The sequence below is a fragment of the Hypomesus nipponensis genome, chromosome 28, assembly GCF_054491055.1.
Source record: "Hypomesus nipponensis isolate SF chromosome 28, ASM5449105v1, whole genome shotgun sequence".
NCBI lineage: Eukaryota > Metazoa > Chordata > Actinopteri > Osmeriformes > Osmeridae > Hypomesus > Hypomesus nipponensis.
In genome coordinates this window covers 1687771-1703598 of record NC_140388.1, presented here as the reverse complement: position 1 = coordinate 1703598, position 15828 = coordinate 1687771, and the positions used below count along the sequence as shown (strand labels likewise).

The 15828-nt window shown below is 45.4% G+C and overlaps 1 protein-coding gene across 1 annotated transcript in view; it reads right to left on the bottom strand.

Moving 5' to 3' along the window:
* Window positions 1–15828, bottom strand: part of LOC146219448 (stonustoxin subunit beta-like) — a 33044-nt gene that overhangs the window by 13303 nt on the left and 3913 nt on the right. The window contains exon 3 of the mRNA XM_084695247.1: window positions 12725–12862. Within this exon, the coding sequence (XP_084551373.1) occupies window positions 12725–12862 (138 nt within the window). The remainder of the gene's footprint in view (window positions 1–12724; window positions 12863–15828) is intronic.

Sequence of the window (15828 nt, the reverse complement as noted above, 5' to 3'; positions counted from 1 at the left end):
GTTAGCGCCCTCATATGGAACTAGAGTGGAACTGCAACCAGTTCAGAACCCGGAAGTTTCCCGAGAGTGGCAGTTCTCTCCATAGATGGAGACAAAATAAAACATTTGCAGTCTCGCATGAAGTGGGATTCGACTGCACTAGAGCAAAAACACGTTGACACGAATGGCCATTGCTTTACACTGCGAGCTATTCTGGCTCATGAAAAAGTTGCTAAATCGGTACGTATTTATTTACTACGTTTGCCTTCAGGTAACATCTTGTTTTGGCTTCTTCTAAAACAACTGGTTCCCATAGACACTACCCGAATGTGGATACTAATCACGTATTTGTGGTTGTTTCGAGGCAATAGCCATATTTTCCACAACATCACAGCTCCTTAAAATTCATACTAAGAACGTCGCTGCTAACCCAGACAATACGATCAAAATAGCATACGCTAATCCCTTTGAAACACAACATGTGTCTATTTGTTTCTTATGCGATTTCGTGTATGGCTGTTTCTTCGCTGTATCTTTTGAAATCAATTCATTTCATAGTTGTATATTTTACATTTTCATTTTACATTTTACCAGAGTGACTTACAGTAAGTACAGGGACATGCCCCATAGGCAAGTAGGGTGAAGTGCCTGAGGACACAACGTCATTTTGCATGGCCAGAAATCAAACTGGCAACCTTCAGATTACTAGCCCGATTCCCTAACCACTCAGCCACCTGACTCCATATATATAGCAAGTGTTTCAGTATGATGTTTTATATGAATGAATAAAGACAGACTCCAATGTCAAGTTCATAAGCCGTGTTCCAACATTGTCATGGTGTCAGGACAATAACATCTCTCTCAACATCAGCAAGACCAAGAAGATGATTGTGGACTATAGGAGGCGGCAGGAGGAGGAGCATGCACCCCTACTCATCAACGGATCTGAAGTGGAGAAGGTCAGCTGCTTCAAGTTCCTCGGGGTGAACATCAGTAACGACCTCACCTGGTCTGCTCACACGGACAAGGTGGTCAAATCGGCCCGCAAACGCCTCTTCTTCCTGAGGAGACTGAAGAAGTTTGGTATGGACTCAGTCATCCTCACTAACCTTTACAGATGCACTATAGAGAGCATTCTGACTGGTTGTATCACAGTGTGGTATGGGAGCTGCACAGACAGGGACCGCAAGGCCCTACGAAGTGTGGTCCGTTCTGCTGAGTTCATCATCGGCAGGAAGCTCCCAGCCCTACAGGACATCTACCACACACGTTGCCTAAGGAAAGCCGTCAGGATTCTAAGAGACTGTTCCCACCCATCCTTCAGTCTCTTTACCCCGTTGCCTTCTGGCAGGCGTTACCGCAGCATCCGGTCGCGCACACGCAGACTGGACAACAGTTTCTACCCAAGGGCCATCAGGCTTCTGAATGGACTGTGATATGGACATTGATTTACTGCACACTAGTCACTTATACACTGTCACTTTAAGCTACTGGTTGCACTATCAGTAACATTGCACTACTGTACCTCACTGTACCGCCACCAGGCTCCTGTATGGTCATTGACATAGTCACTGATCTGCATTTTGCACTATTGTATTGTACTACACCTAGGTTAGAATAGGTTATAGGGTTGAAATAGGTTTTATGTTGCATTTAGGGCTAGTATAGTGTATTATTTATTGTTATCTGTAATTTAGGCAGTTTCACTTATTTAAGCTCAGCATAGATGTAGAGTATGTTCTGTGTACTTACTGTATATGTTATGTTATGCCAGGTGCTTGCGTTGTCTTGTCTTAAGAATTTCAGTGCCCAGTCTGACCTTGTGTTGTTCTGTGTACCTGACAATAAAAGACTTGAAACTGTACCTACACGCGGAGTCCAGGAAACAGTCCGGCTAGTCCATTACCTATCAACTAGAGTCCGTAACATCTTTTGATTTTTTTTGAGAGCTGGTGGCACTCAGACTTTCAACAAGTTGAACGCAATTTGGATAACATCATGGAGAAGCTAGCGGCTCTGCAAAGGAAAGTGAACCAACTTGGAGGCCATAATGATAAGTAGACGTGGAATTGAAGGCGCCTACTCGACGAAACAACTACCCCAATCTTATCTGCTTTCGGCCCCGTAACCAGCTCAGGCCTTGGCCAAGGCCGTTGCTGGAACAACAACTCCCCTGGAGAGCGCTGCAGTGAGACTCTGTAGTCTCTTCCCTTCCCCCTCCCACAGACACCTGTGGATTGCATCTGTCTTGGGTCATGACCAAGGATGTCTCCATGGCAATACTATCTGCAAACTGAGAATCTGACTGATTGTGGCCTAGGCGAAGGCGCCAACCCAGGCACACTCATACACTAACTTTCAACTACTACAGATATGCTATCACACCCCTTCCCCCATCCAACAACTTTGCCTGCTTGTTCCCCGGTGTGGCTGGCGGGTCTGTGACCAGCGCCTATTATGGCTGCAGGTCCAGATGCTGCTTGTCCATACCCCTCCCCCCTCCCCGTTGCAAGTCATGTGGTTCTGTAATGTTGTACAATGTATGTGCTTATGTGCTGCGTTGTTTTTTGCCTGTTCCCACACTGTACTCCTCTAGGAGCATAGTCTGGGGGTTGCCTTTTTTTTCTCCTCATGTTATGCTGAAATTTTCTTCCCGTCCTGTCTACCCCCTTGTCATTTGAGCTGCAATTCTTGTCTGAAAAGTGCTATATAAATAAAGTCTTACTTACTTGTTTTCTTTTTATATATAAACAGAGGACAAGTTAACACAGTCTCTTGCTTACAGAGTAAGCCTGTCCGGTGGCCTGCAAAGCCGACCCACCCGTGAGTAAGTATTGGCTCTGACGGGTAAGATTAGGGCCACGAGCCGGAGAGCTTGGTGGGGCAGAAGCCTCACCTTCAGTTGGCTCATGTCTCAATTCTGCGCCCCTTACCCTTACGCCTGGACCGTCATCCAGCTCCACTAGGTGAAAGTATGGTGTGTTCTGGTTTGTCTGCTTGGCTATGCGCAGATCCACCCGATTGCGACGATAGAGGGAGCCACCAACATCCACCAGGTAAGAACGTGGTGCAACCCTCTGTAGGCAGGTGCCCAGCCTCCAAAGCCCTGTGTGGTCTCCCGGCAGTGGTTTCATCCTTATCGTTTCACCCACCTCCAGCTCTGGTAGGTCTAGAACAGTCCGGTCATAGAAGCACTTAGCGAGCTGCTTCCTGTGACACAGTTTGTCCGTGACGCCAACCACGACGCAGGGCTCAAGTAGCTTTCTAGCTACGGGGATGGTAGTCTTCAGACGCCTGGACAGAAGGCGTTGTGGTGGGCTGCTGTCCATGTTTTCGGTGGGCTTGTTCCTCCACTGTGAGCACTTTATGACTGTCTCTGCCGACAAGTCAGGGAGCAGTTCAATTTCCAAAAAGTCAGAGTAGTGATCAACTAGGAGGAGATAGTCCTTTTGTCTGTGGCTGAATAAGTCCATGCTGACGATTTGCCAGGCCCTTGTGGGCAGTTTGTGTGACATCATGGTTTCCTTTTGCTGTTCATGAGCATACTCGTTGCATGTGGTACAGCTGCTGACAAAGTCTTTAATTTCTGCTTGCATTTTTGGCCAGTATAATGTTTCACGAGCCTGGCGGTAGCATGAGTCACCTCCAACGTGACTGGAGTGTATGCGAGTAAGCATCTCTGGACGTTGCGAATTGGGAATAATGATCTTCTGACCTCTGAACAAGACGCCATTTTGTACGCTGATCTCATCTCGAAAGGTCCAGTATTCTCTCACTGTGAAAGGTGTCTCCTTTTTCAGGTGTGGCCAACCTGCGAGAGCCATGGACTTCAGTGACTGTAGGTGTTCGTCCTTGTCAGTGTGCTGCCTGATCTGGGCTAGGCGTTGATCTGTGACGTTAAAGTAGTCTGCCTGATTGATCTGTTGAACATCTTCTTGTTCCTGCAGTAGTCAACAGATGGCATGCCGCTGATAGGCAGTGTCTCCGCCTGTACATGGTGCCGTTGCCCTGCTTAGTGTGTCACTGATGTACATCTCTGGTCCCGGCTTGTAAATGACCCTCAGGCTGTAGTTCTGCAGAGTCAGGAGCATGCTTTGACCAGGTCTCTACCATATAAGAAGTGATGGAAGCGCTGGCAGGAGAAGAGGGCTTCTGTGTGGACAATAGGGGGTTGAATGCGGTGACACGGAAGGACTCACTTCCCCGCGTGGATGAGTGCCTCGACATGGAGCGGGGGTCGGCCTGGTTCTCCTCCCTTGAACTACGCAGCGGCTATTGGCAGGTGCCGCTCGCCCCAGAAGCACATGCTAAAACCGCGTTTTCTACGCATTGTGGTCACTGGCAGTTCAAAGTGCTATGTTTTGGTCTCTGCAATGCACCGGCCACGTTTGAACGCCTCATGGACCGTGTGCTTTCAGACATCCCCAGCAAACAGTTTCTGGTCTATTTAGATGACATTCTGGACCATGGGACCTCTTTTGAAGAGGCACTGGGAAAGCTGAGGAGGGTGCTGGAGAGAGTGACGGAAGCGGGGCTGAATATACACCCAGATAAATGTCACTTCATGCAGCGAGAAGTAACCTTTTTGGGGCACCGCATAGGGGGGAGGGGCATCAGCACCATGTCCGAGAAGGTGGAAGCTGTTAGAGACTGGCCTGTTCCAACCGCTAAGACCTAGGTCAAGAGCTTCCTGGGGCATGCCTACTATTACCGTAGGTTTGTGAGGGGATTCTCCAGCATTGATTCCCGTTTGTCCTAGACACAGATGCCAGCAACGTGGGCATGGGAGTGGTGTTGGCGCAGCCTGGTCTGGGAGGGGAGAAGGTAGTGTCATACTTTAGCAGGACCTTCACCAAAGAGCAGCGGCGCTACTGTGTCACACGATGGGAACTGCTGGCTGTTGTGGCTGGTGCGCCACTTCAAATACTACCTCTGTGCAAGCTTTTGTGGTGCGCACCGACCACGCAGCCCTCCAATGGCTGCTTTCCTTTAAAGAGCCTGAGGGGCAGATTGCACGCTGGCTGGAAGAGCTACAGTCGTTCAACTTCCAAGTGAAGCACAGGGCCGGGGCATACCAATGCGGACGCCTTGTCTCGCCGCCCGTGTGCAGACGATGGCTGTGGCTACTGTGAGAAGAGGGTTGACAGGGAAAGAGAGCTGTGTGAGGGGGAGGGCACAGTAGCTGTGGTGAGCCAGCTGGGGCCTCCAGTATGCAGAGACACTCACCTGGTCAATGACAGTGTGTGGAGAGAGAGGCAGGAGGAGGACAGGGAGCTGGCACCAGTACTGCAGTGGGTCCGTGAGGGCCAATGGCCATCGAGAGAGGAGGTGGTACCCCTGTCTCCGACAACAAAGAGACTGTGGGCCGGTTTTGACAACCTGAGGCTGGCTGAGGGGGTCATACGGAGGGGGTGGAAGGCGCCCGCGATGGGAGAGGTCACCTGGCAGGTGGTGGTTCCAAAGGCTTTGCAGCAGATGGTGTTAGCTCAGCTACATGAGGGACTAGGTTCGGGCCACTTCGGGGCGACTAAGACGCTTAGACGACTCAGGAAAGGGTTTTACTGGGGGCGACATAGACACGATGTAGAGAACTTTTGTCTCTGTGACAGCTGTGCAGCTAGGAAGGGTCCACCTGGACAGTCACACGCCCTATTACAACAGTTCCCCGTAGGGGCAACTTTGGAAAGGGTGTGGATGGACGTAATGGGGCCCTTCCCAGTTTTAGAAAGGGGTAACAAGTATGTGTTGACGGTGATGGATTATTTCACCAAATAACCAGAGGCATACACCCCTCCTGACCAGGAGGCGGAGACGGTCATTGACGCTTTACTGGGCGGGCTGATCAGCAGGTTTGGGGTGCCTGAGTCGATTCACAATGACCAAGGGAGGACCTTTGTGTCAAAAGTGTTTGCAGAAATGTGCCAAAGACTGGGGGTGGAGAAAACCCGCACCACCCCGCTTCACCATCAGAGCGACGGTCTGGTGGAGCGATTCAACCGGACCTTAGCGCAACAGTTGGCCATACTGTAGACTCACGGTGTTCCGTGCAAACTCGGACGTAGAGCGACTTTAAATGAGGCCGCAACGGTCAAAAATAAGGCTACAGCTAATCTGATAGCATCGTTGTTGCCGGAAAACGCTTGGCAACTTTCTGAGCTATGATTGACATGATGTTGAACCAATAATATAGGTCAAAATATAAAAAAACTGCGACATCCGGCGTTGTTCGGCACACCATGAGTAGCTCATGGTGTTCCGTGCACTGTATTATTTAACGCATGGTGTAACGTTTGCTTCTTTCCACCAGGGGTCCAACAGATGGAAACATGTTTAACTGACAACCACAACGATAAAACACTTAAAGACACTTGTTAGACACAGTTATGTGTGTTTACATTTACATTTATTCATTTAGCAGAAGTTTTTATCCAAAGCGACTTCTAAGAGAGAGCTTTACAAAGTGCATAGGTCACTGATAACAACAAGATAGCCCCCAAAACACTGCGGGCATAGCTAAAACATGAAGTACATATTGTGAACAACCAAAAATAAGTGCCAATGGTAAGAAGCATAAAAGCATGTAGTTAAGCAAGTTACAATTAAACAACATGAATCGATATAAGTGCAAGTGTTCCTGTAGAAAAGTACAACAATTTAAATCAGTTACCACTAACCAACAAGTGTCTAAGAGTCTTTGATCCTTAAAGAAACTAACATTGGGTCCAGCAAACCATTTTAAAGTGTTTATACTCATAATATAATATACACAATAAGCATATGTATAATATGTATAATATTATATGGATAATAATAATAATAATAATATGTATAATAACTTAATATACATTATTAACATTAAGTAAGTAGGCTATGTATATTACGGACCATTCTAATTGCCCATATTCTAATAACCAAATAAGTCACTAAGATTTCCTTTTGCTTTTGAAAGGCAACACATTACACTTTCTTTCATCGCAAGAAAGTTGGAATAGGAGCTTGTATTTGTGTGGTTGTATCAGTTATTCGCTAGCACACGTTTTCAGAGATACTTTATGGTCACATAGTGGAAGCTCATGTGATTCTAGAGGTTACCCTTGAATATGAGTGTCAAAATGAAAGCTGGTGGAAAGTTGGCGTCTGTCACAGGGTTCTCAATATTTCTCAAAAGTTTGGCGTGAGATTACCATTGGCTATCCATCAACTATTGTAGTGGGACAAGTTATTCCTTAGGCTAGGCTACTTCTCAGCGTTACAAATACAAGGTGTTGTGAAATGGACAAATTATATGTGGACAAAGCTATTGTGGTCTCAAACTAGCATAACTACATATCCTACACATACACATAGAATTGTAAATTAATTGGAGCCCTGCCTTCAACAGAGAACTGTGAGATAGACTGTTTAGAAATATATTAGGACCATTAGCTTCCCTGCATTAGAACAGCTACTGACAGGAGGCACGACGAGAACGCTGATCCATATGCCTTGATTTTAAAAGATTAAACGGATTAAATATTAAACTGTTGAAACGCTGAACATTTTAAAAACTTCAAACAGAACTGGGTTAAAATAGCCAAACATATATACAAACATAGCAAACGTATATACAAAGATAGCAAACATATATACAAAGTGCTGTATCTCACTGAGGAAGCACTTGGGTGAGTACCAGTCCCCTGCTGGCACACTTACAATCCCCAAACAAGTGAGGTGGAACCAGAGCTCACGACGTTTGCACTGGACCCACTTGTGGATGGCATCCTCCTCACCTGCCTCCTCACTTGAGGGAGGGGATAGGCTACGGCAGACAGTGCAGTGTACGCCAAGCTCCTCCACTACTGCCATCTGCCTCTCCTTCTCTGCTCTCTTCCTCTCCTTTTCCTCCCTCTTCCTCTGGGCCTCTTCCTCTGCACCTTCTCCCTCTTCCTCTGCACTTCTGCCAGCCTCTGAAGCTGACCTTCCTCCTCCTCCTGTCAGACCAGCAGCTCGTTGTACTGGTCACTGGTGACGACCCGAGCACCAAGTGGTGGCCTCCTCTTCACCACTGGTAGCCGCTGGTCTTGGCGGTTGGCCATCACAGGGGGCATTAAAATGTCTCCCCACTTGGCTGAGACCAGACCTGCTCGCACCAAAGGATTGGATTGAGCAGGTCGATGGCAGGGGGGGCAAGGCCGGTGGTGGTCGCCGTGGTGGGGGCTGGGCCGGGGGCTGGGCCGGTGTTGGTTGCCGTGGTGGGTGCAGGTCTGGCTTTGGTCAGCTGGGTCTTATCATAGACTTCCCAGTTGCAGGGGAAGAGGCCTGTCCTCCTGAAGGCTGCCTTAGGCCAAGCCTTTTTAATGAGAGGGGAAAAGTTTCCCCTCTCACCAGGCCAAGGCGGACAGCATCCCGGTAAAAAATCCTCTTCAGAGGACAAAACACCCCCACATCCAGTGGCTTCATCACGTGAGTAGTGTGCGCAGGGAGGCACACAACCACCTCCATGTTCTCCCTGCAGAACTGGATGGCTTCCCTGTTGTTGTGGGGTTCTGCCCAGTCTACCACAAGGAGCAGAGGCCTCTCTGGGGGGGCATGTTTGATAAAGTGGCCTAGCCACTTCAGCCACAGGCCACTGTCCATATAGCCCTTTTCTGACTTGCAATAGATAGGGTTTGGTAGGGTTCGGATTTATACGATTCCGATGCCGAACCGGTACTTTTAAAACGATTTCGATTCCTAAACAATCCCTAAACCGATTGTTGAAAAACAATCAAAGTAATCAAAGAAAGGCTCTTTTATAGTTTTGTATTTAATGGAATTTTTTTAAATGTAACAATATATTAACGTTTTGAAGTAGCCTATAATAAGTAAACCTAAGTCACCTAACACACAACTACAATAATTTAACAATAAATAACAGTTACACTATTAACATATAACAACAAAATACATGTTGAGTTTGTATGCTAACTAAACCAGCTTCAAACTTCAGTATTTATTTTGCAGAAAAATGACCATATTTGTCTTCTCTGGCAAGATACGTCTCCTGACTTATGGCATGTCCTGCACAGGAGAAAACTCGCTCAGACAGTGTCGAAGAGGCCTGTACACACAGGTATGAATTTGAAAGGGCAAACAAATTGGGGAGGCTGTCCCGGGATCAGGGACTGATGTCCGCAAGCTGTCGAACACGGTGCATCTCTCTACTTGAAGTATTCGGTGTGTCGCAGCATGTATCAATACATTCGACGTGCTTGCAGGTAATCGTTTTGAAACATTTTTTGCATTTTGCGAGGCTGTGAAATACAGCCACACTCTCGACTGCTTCGCTTAGGCATTTTAAATGCACTAAAAGCTAGCTAACATAGACGGGCAGAGCAAGTGTAATGTTGACTAGCGATCACGTGCAGTGAATGGCTAATATGCTCAACGTCCCTCCCTGAGGCTCTGACCATCTCCAGTGCGTAAACCTTTATGGTGGCCCGGCTCGATGGCCACCCATGGTCTGCCATCCACAGGGCACACTTGATGAGCTCCTTCTCCTCATACTCCCCACACCAACCTGACCATCACTCTGATGGTCAGGTTGGTGTGGGGCCCATGGGTGTACTTTCCAGTCACCCATTATGTTAACGTTTCCTGAGGTAATAAAAAAAAAAAAAAATGGTCTTATTGGATTGTTTTGATAATGATTGTAAAGGAATACATCGGTATCAAATAAAAATAACATCAGTTTGACGTAATTCAATACATAATAATACATTTATATTGGTTTCACTCAAAAAGACGCGCCATGACAGTCAATTTTCTGGCGGGGGTTCTATCATTACACCATCGCGGAATCAAGACTGTAATAAGTCATTTTAAAACAACAGAATTGTATGAAATGATACGTAAAAACATACTTAAATATGTTGTTGTTTAATGTAGACATTTGTAAGTTGATAAAACAAGGTTTAGATAGCAGTTTCCCGTACGAAAATATGGCTCCGGCTAGCTAACTGCTATGCAAATTCCTCTCCCGGCACCATTTTGATTCGACGGTAGGGGGAGCTTCGCGATTTACTGTGCTCTTGTTGACAGTAGATGTCCAACTGATGTCAATTTGATTTAGTTGGAAGCGGGAGAAAATTAACATTGTAACAGTATCGATTACACAATTAGCCCGGCAGTAATATTTATTGTCTGGCGTGTTTTAGGTGATGTGTACGGAACACCGTGAGTAAAAGTTGTGCACGGAACACCGTGAGTCTACAGTAGTGACAGCAAACCACCAAAAGGATTGGGACACTCACCTTCCCCTGGTCCTCATGGCTTGTCGGTCAGTTTTCCAGGACTCCACCAGCTGCTCACCAGCCCTTCTCATGCTGGGTAGGGAGCTTTGCATGACAGCGGAAATTGTGTTCGGTCGACTGCCATAGGAAACACCAGGGCTGGCTGGCCTGGACTACGCCTACTGCAGGACAGGCTTGAGTCTGCCCATGCCTACGCCAGGGAACAGCTACTGAGCGCAGGCAGGTGACAGAAGCGGCACTATGATGTGCATGCGAGGGGGCGCCACTTTGTGGCTACACAACCCAGCCAGGAAAAAGGGACGGTGCCCTAAGTTAGACAGTGCGTGGCTAGGGCCTTGCCTGATCTTGGGGGCGTGTGGGGGAGGTGGTGTACCGGATCCAAACTCCACCAAGGAGGCGCAAGGTAGTGGTGCACACAGACAGACTGGCTCCTTACATGGTTAGACAGACAATGGGGAGTGACCAAACAGACAGTAGGGACAGTCACGGGGCAGGTCGGCCAGAGGAGACCTTTACGGAGGCACTGACAGGGACACTGCGGCTGTGAGAGAGGAGACCCTCAGGGGGGAGAACTTTACCAACTTTACCAGAAGAGACCTCCAGGTCGCCTTAATGATTTTGTTTGTGCCCTCTGGGTCGAGGGCTTGTGAAGGGGGGAGCTGTGTAGCGACCCTGAGTCATTGGACATTCATTGTTTGTTAATGTGGGATAGATGGGGTGGGTCTTTTGGCTGTAACCTATATATAGGGGTGTTTTGGTGGGTATCTGTCTCTCAGTTTCCTTTGTGCTTGAGCATAATAATTTGTGAGTGAGCAGTAGAATAGAAGCGATTAAACATCAATATTGAGATAGTTCAGTTTATTAGTTAAGGCATAGACAGTGGCCCACAACTGTCTTTGTATCCAAAAAACATCCAGTAATTCACCGGTTGACTCCCAACTCCTCAATTAGCATTCCGGCTAGGGGTGCTACAGTATTGTCTGGGTTAGCAGCGAAGTTCTTAGTATGAATTTTTTATATGTGGTGCCAGAAGGAGCTGTGATGTCGTGGAAAATACGGCTATTGCCTCGAAACAACCCCAAATACGTGATTAGTAGGCTACATTCGGGTAGTTTCTATGGGAACCAGTTGTTTTAAAGGGGCAATTGACTGCAAAAACGATTTTACCTTGTCATAGTTGAATAACGACAGTTCGGTGGGTAAAATGAACATACCGTGAATATCAAAGTCCATTGACACCTCTTTCCTATTCAAATCTCAAAAAGAAAAAATGTGGCTGTAAAACGCTAGCTTTTCAACAAAGCTACCGGTCCTACGTAGGACCGGGGACCGCCTTTTTTGGCTCTGGTCTGTATCTTTGTCACGCCCCCGAATTTACATCCAGACCAGACCGAGGTAGCGTCTATCTCCGATACTAGTTTAGCTGCGCGCTGCTCTGTGTAAGCTACTTATAAGGAATTACAAAGAAGAACGTTTTGAATTATAACAAGGATATTGAAAATGGACCACGGTCGTAAATGCTGTGTTCCAGGCTGTACAGGGAAGGCTAACACTCACAGTCTTCCCAAGGAGCCAAACATTCAACAGGCATGGCTGCTGTTGTCTTATGAGAAGATCCCGGCGAAGTTTGACACTCAATCATTCATTTGCTCTGAACATTTCACCCAAGACAGTTTTGACAACCTTGAACATTTTCAAGCAGGATTTGCTTGGAAGCTGAACCTGGAAAGAGGTGCTGTTCCGACCGTATGCTCATTGCAACCGCAAGCTATAAGGACATTATGATGTTGTGCTAACAGTTATTAGCAATGCTAACGTTTCCTGTATAATATAGCATACCAGGTAGAATGCTAAATAAGTTTCTACACACATCAAATGACTCTAGCTAGACTAGCCGTAGTCGGCATTAGAAGTCAAGCTTCCGAAAAATAGCCATAAAACGAACAGAAAGAACATTACATTAACTCAAAACGGAAATGGTTGGTACTGGTACTACACTTCGTTGCTGAATGGATGTACTAACAAGAAATATGAAATTGATCGACAGAAGTACAAGATGCAATAGCCTGACAGAGTTATGTGCACCAGGACATTTATTTGGGTATCAAAGCATGTAGCAAATAGTAGACTACTTATGCAAAAGTATAAATTGGCTATTGCACATTCAGAAACAGTTGCATCAACATTTTCATTCTGTCTAAAATAAACAAAAACATGAAATAAAATATTAGCCAATCGTTATGTTTTAGAGTGTTTCAGATGCAGCAAATCTGCCTGTTTCTTATTAAACTAGTCCTCACTGATGACTAGAACGCATATGTCATTCTTGGCATTAAGTATATACCCAACTTGAGACTCAACTCTGTTGTCTAAATCAACCACACAAATACATTGTGCGATTATAACTTTACTAAAGGGTCATGTAGAACATAAATACATACCTCAGTGTCTCCAGTTTGCAGAGTGGGTTCCCCAGTCCAGCAGGGAGCAGCTTCATGCCGGCATACTTCAGATCATTGTTACTTAGATCTAGTTGTCTCAGGACGGAGGTTGACTTCAGAGCTGAGCTCAGAGAAGCACAGTCTTCCTCTGTGATATGACAGTCTGACAGCCTGTAGAAGGTTATCATTTGGGAGGGATCACAAACACTATTACCCTCTAGAGGTAGAAATAAAGAAAATCAGTCTGATCATTTTCCTCTCAAACACAAAGAAGGTTTGATCAGTCAGATGACTGTCTGTCCTGGTTGGTTAACTTTCCCTTTATTTTAAATGCAATACCATCGGTTAATGTGAAGACAATTATACATTCAGTTACATTGTAGTACAATGCTCCAAGAATGTATTACATACTACATCCAGTAGCAGGTCTCTCAGTATACAAGGCACCTTTTCTGACCCACAACCTTTACTGCAGTTGGGGTGTTAACCACATGTGAAGCAGTACATTAGCAGAACAATACAAAACATACTGCCCAGGGGGGTGTTCCATCAACGTCGATTAAGGGAAAGCGAGACTTATTTCGCCAAGTCACACTTACTTTAGCGAGAGTTCCGTTCCATTAAGGTGGATTATTGTAGTTCGAGCTACGTAACCAAGGATCGGGACTAGCCTGATCCGTGTCAGGCTAAAAGTCAAGCTAAACTAAAATGTGTTGCAAATAATTTCAAACAGGCGGAAACAGAATCTCAAAAGACAGTTCCGTCGAGTAAATTCCTGCGCGCAAAGCACTTTAGTCCGTGTTCGGGAACGTAAATTCAGACTTTTTGAAGTGCAGACATGAATGATTCTCGTGTTTAGGTCTACTTCATCTCCAAAAAATATAATAATATAAAATAACAAGTTAAGAAATAATGTCACTTTATCTGTTTTCAAAATCCATTGGTTAATTGACATAAAATAAGGCCTTAGAAACTAAGCAGAGCCTCAAGACAAGTTACAATCAATTATGGCGTATCCGTTCTTTGACAAGCCTGTCATGAAGGTGATGAAGGTGCTCAGATTAGACAAAGAGCGTTTATCCCACCAGCCCCAAGGGTCTTCAGAGACAGAAGTAATGCTTCCCTGACCAGTATCTGTGGAAGAAGTATAGGTTCAGCATGCCCAGCATAGTTTATCTAGATAGATTTAATTGTCATTCTTAAATAAAATAAAACATTAATTATATATATATACAAATATATATATATATATACTGTGCAATAACACTTTAGCAACTCTTAAGGATGGCAATGAACACATAAGAGCAGCCTACCATCCTTTGTAGAAAGTAATAGAATGGAGAGTAGACTATAATAGTAGAAAGGACGGTAGTAGACTGCAGTCTATGTAGGTAGGCCTAGACTATGTAGTCTGCTGGAATCACACAAGGAAGCAAACCCACTGCAGCCAAGCCTTGACACTGTTCAGTCTGTCTGCATCTGTCTATGTCTTTGCATGTGGGACGTTCTTGAACTATGCCAGGAAATGTGAAGGGTATACTTTGCTCCAAGCAGTACCTGAATATTATCATCAGTTTTTCAGGTAATCGTGAAACACAAAGAATCAAGGAGACTTTGTATTCAATTGTATAAAGTATTTTCATTGTTTAAAGTAGCCTATATGTTGACAAGCCTCTATATTACCTCTCCTCTGGCTTCCCGAATATTATAGGTGTAATATACTGTCCCCATGGGTGTTTCCAGGCCCATTGGAAGACTCAGGGGGTGACTGCCTGGTGCCCCCATGGTTGAAAGTGTTTCTAAAATGCCCAGTGGCAAAAATTAGACCAAGTGCCCTACTGTCTGCCATTCACATTGTGAAATATGCTTGAGTGCCCAGGATGCCCCACACAATAAATGACAGTGTGCCCTCTATAAATGTAAAAACATGTCTTAATGAGTTCCTTTATAGTATAGAAAATGTGATGCAGTACCCTATATGGTGCCCTTATAATGGCCTAAATTGGACTGTTCCCATGCCCTTACTTCCAATGGAAAAGGGTGCTGTTATGAAGTGCCCTTTATGCTGCCCCTACATGACAGTGTCCCACATGTTGCCCTTTCCAAAGAAGACAATTAGATGCTGTGCCCAACAGTCTCCCCTAATGTTCCCAGTAGGGCATGCTTTCCCAAAGTTAGTCTATCACTGTCCAAGCCCCCTCTGGATCTGTGGAGGCAGACTATGTTAATTGGAAATAGCCTACTTGTGATATAATGATGCTAGTCATGCTGAGCAATTTAAAATAACTGTTCTGCCAAACAAAGTGTGCAGTTTGGGTCACCTTCTGATCTAAAAAGTCAGTGAATCCCTATTTTAGTCATGGTTATCTTTCCCTTTTATCTTAAAGCTCAGCATTTAGCCTATCAGTTAATAAATGCGTGTGGCAAAGTTATTTTGAAGTAATTTATTCAAGATGTGAAGACAAAAACATTATTAGCTCACATCAAGTGCAATTAACCATGGCTTTCTTCAGTGTTTTGAATTTTATCCTACAATCTTCAATTGCTCCCACGTTCTTTTTTGGGCTATTATTCTCAATCTCCTGTTGAGAATATTGGCCATAGGCTAGCCCGTCAGAACGGTTTCAGACAGCTCATCAAATTACGCTAATTATCAGTAGGCCTAAATGCATATAGGCTATATATGTTAAGTAGATTTGGTAGGTCTACAATATACGCATTTTAACGGTCGTAATGGTTTGACAAGTTGATCTCCCTTGCCATGTTAATTGCGGCAACATTGCCCTTTTTGGGGACAACTAAAAAAACCTCAAAAAATCAATTTACGCTGCTGAAACAACACCTTTCTGCTGCTTTACGCTTTGCTTTTTGCGACATAACTCCTCTTTTCGACGATCGCCTGATCTGGGCTGCAGAGTCTAAGCTTATTGAGGTCTAGCTTGAATTAGCGTTGCCTGTTAGTGGAACGGAACGTTAGTGGAACGGCTTCAGGCTTAAGTCTAAGTTGACGTTTGCCCAAGTGAGACTTATTCGTGTTAGCGCGACTTGCGTTAGCGACGTTGATGGAACACCCCCCAGGTCAACCTACAATAATATTATGGAGTAGTTTGTCTTATACAGATTCCTGTCATACCCTG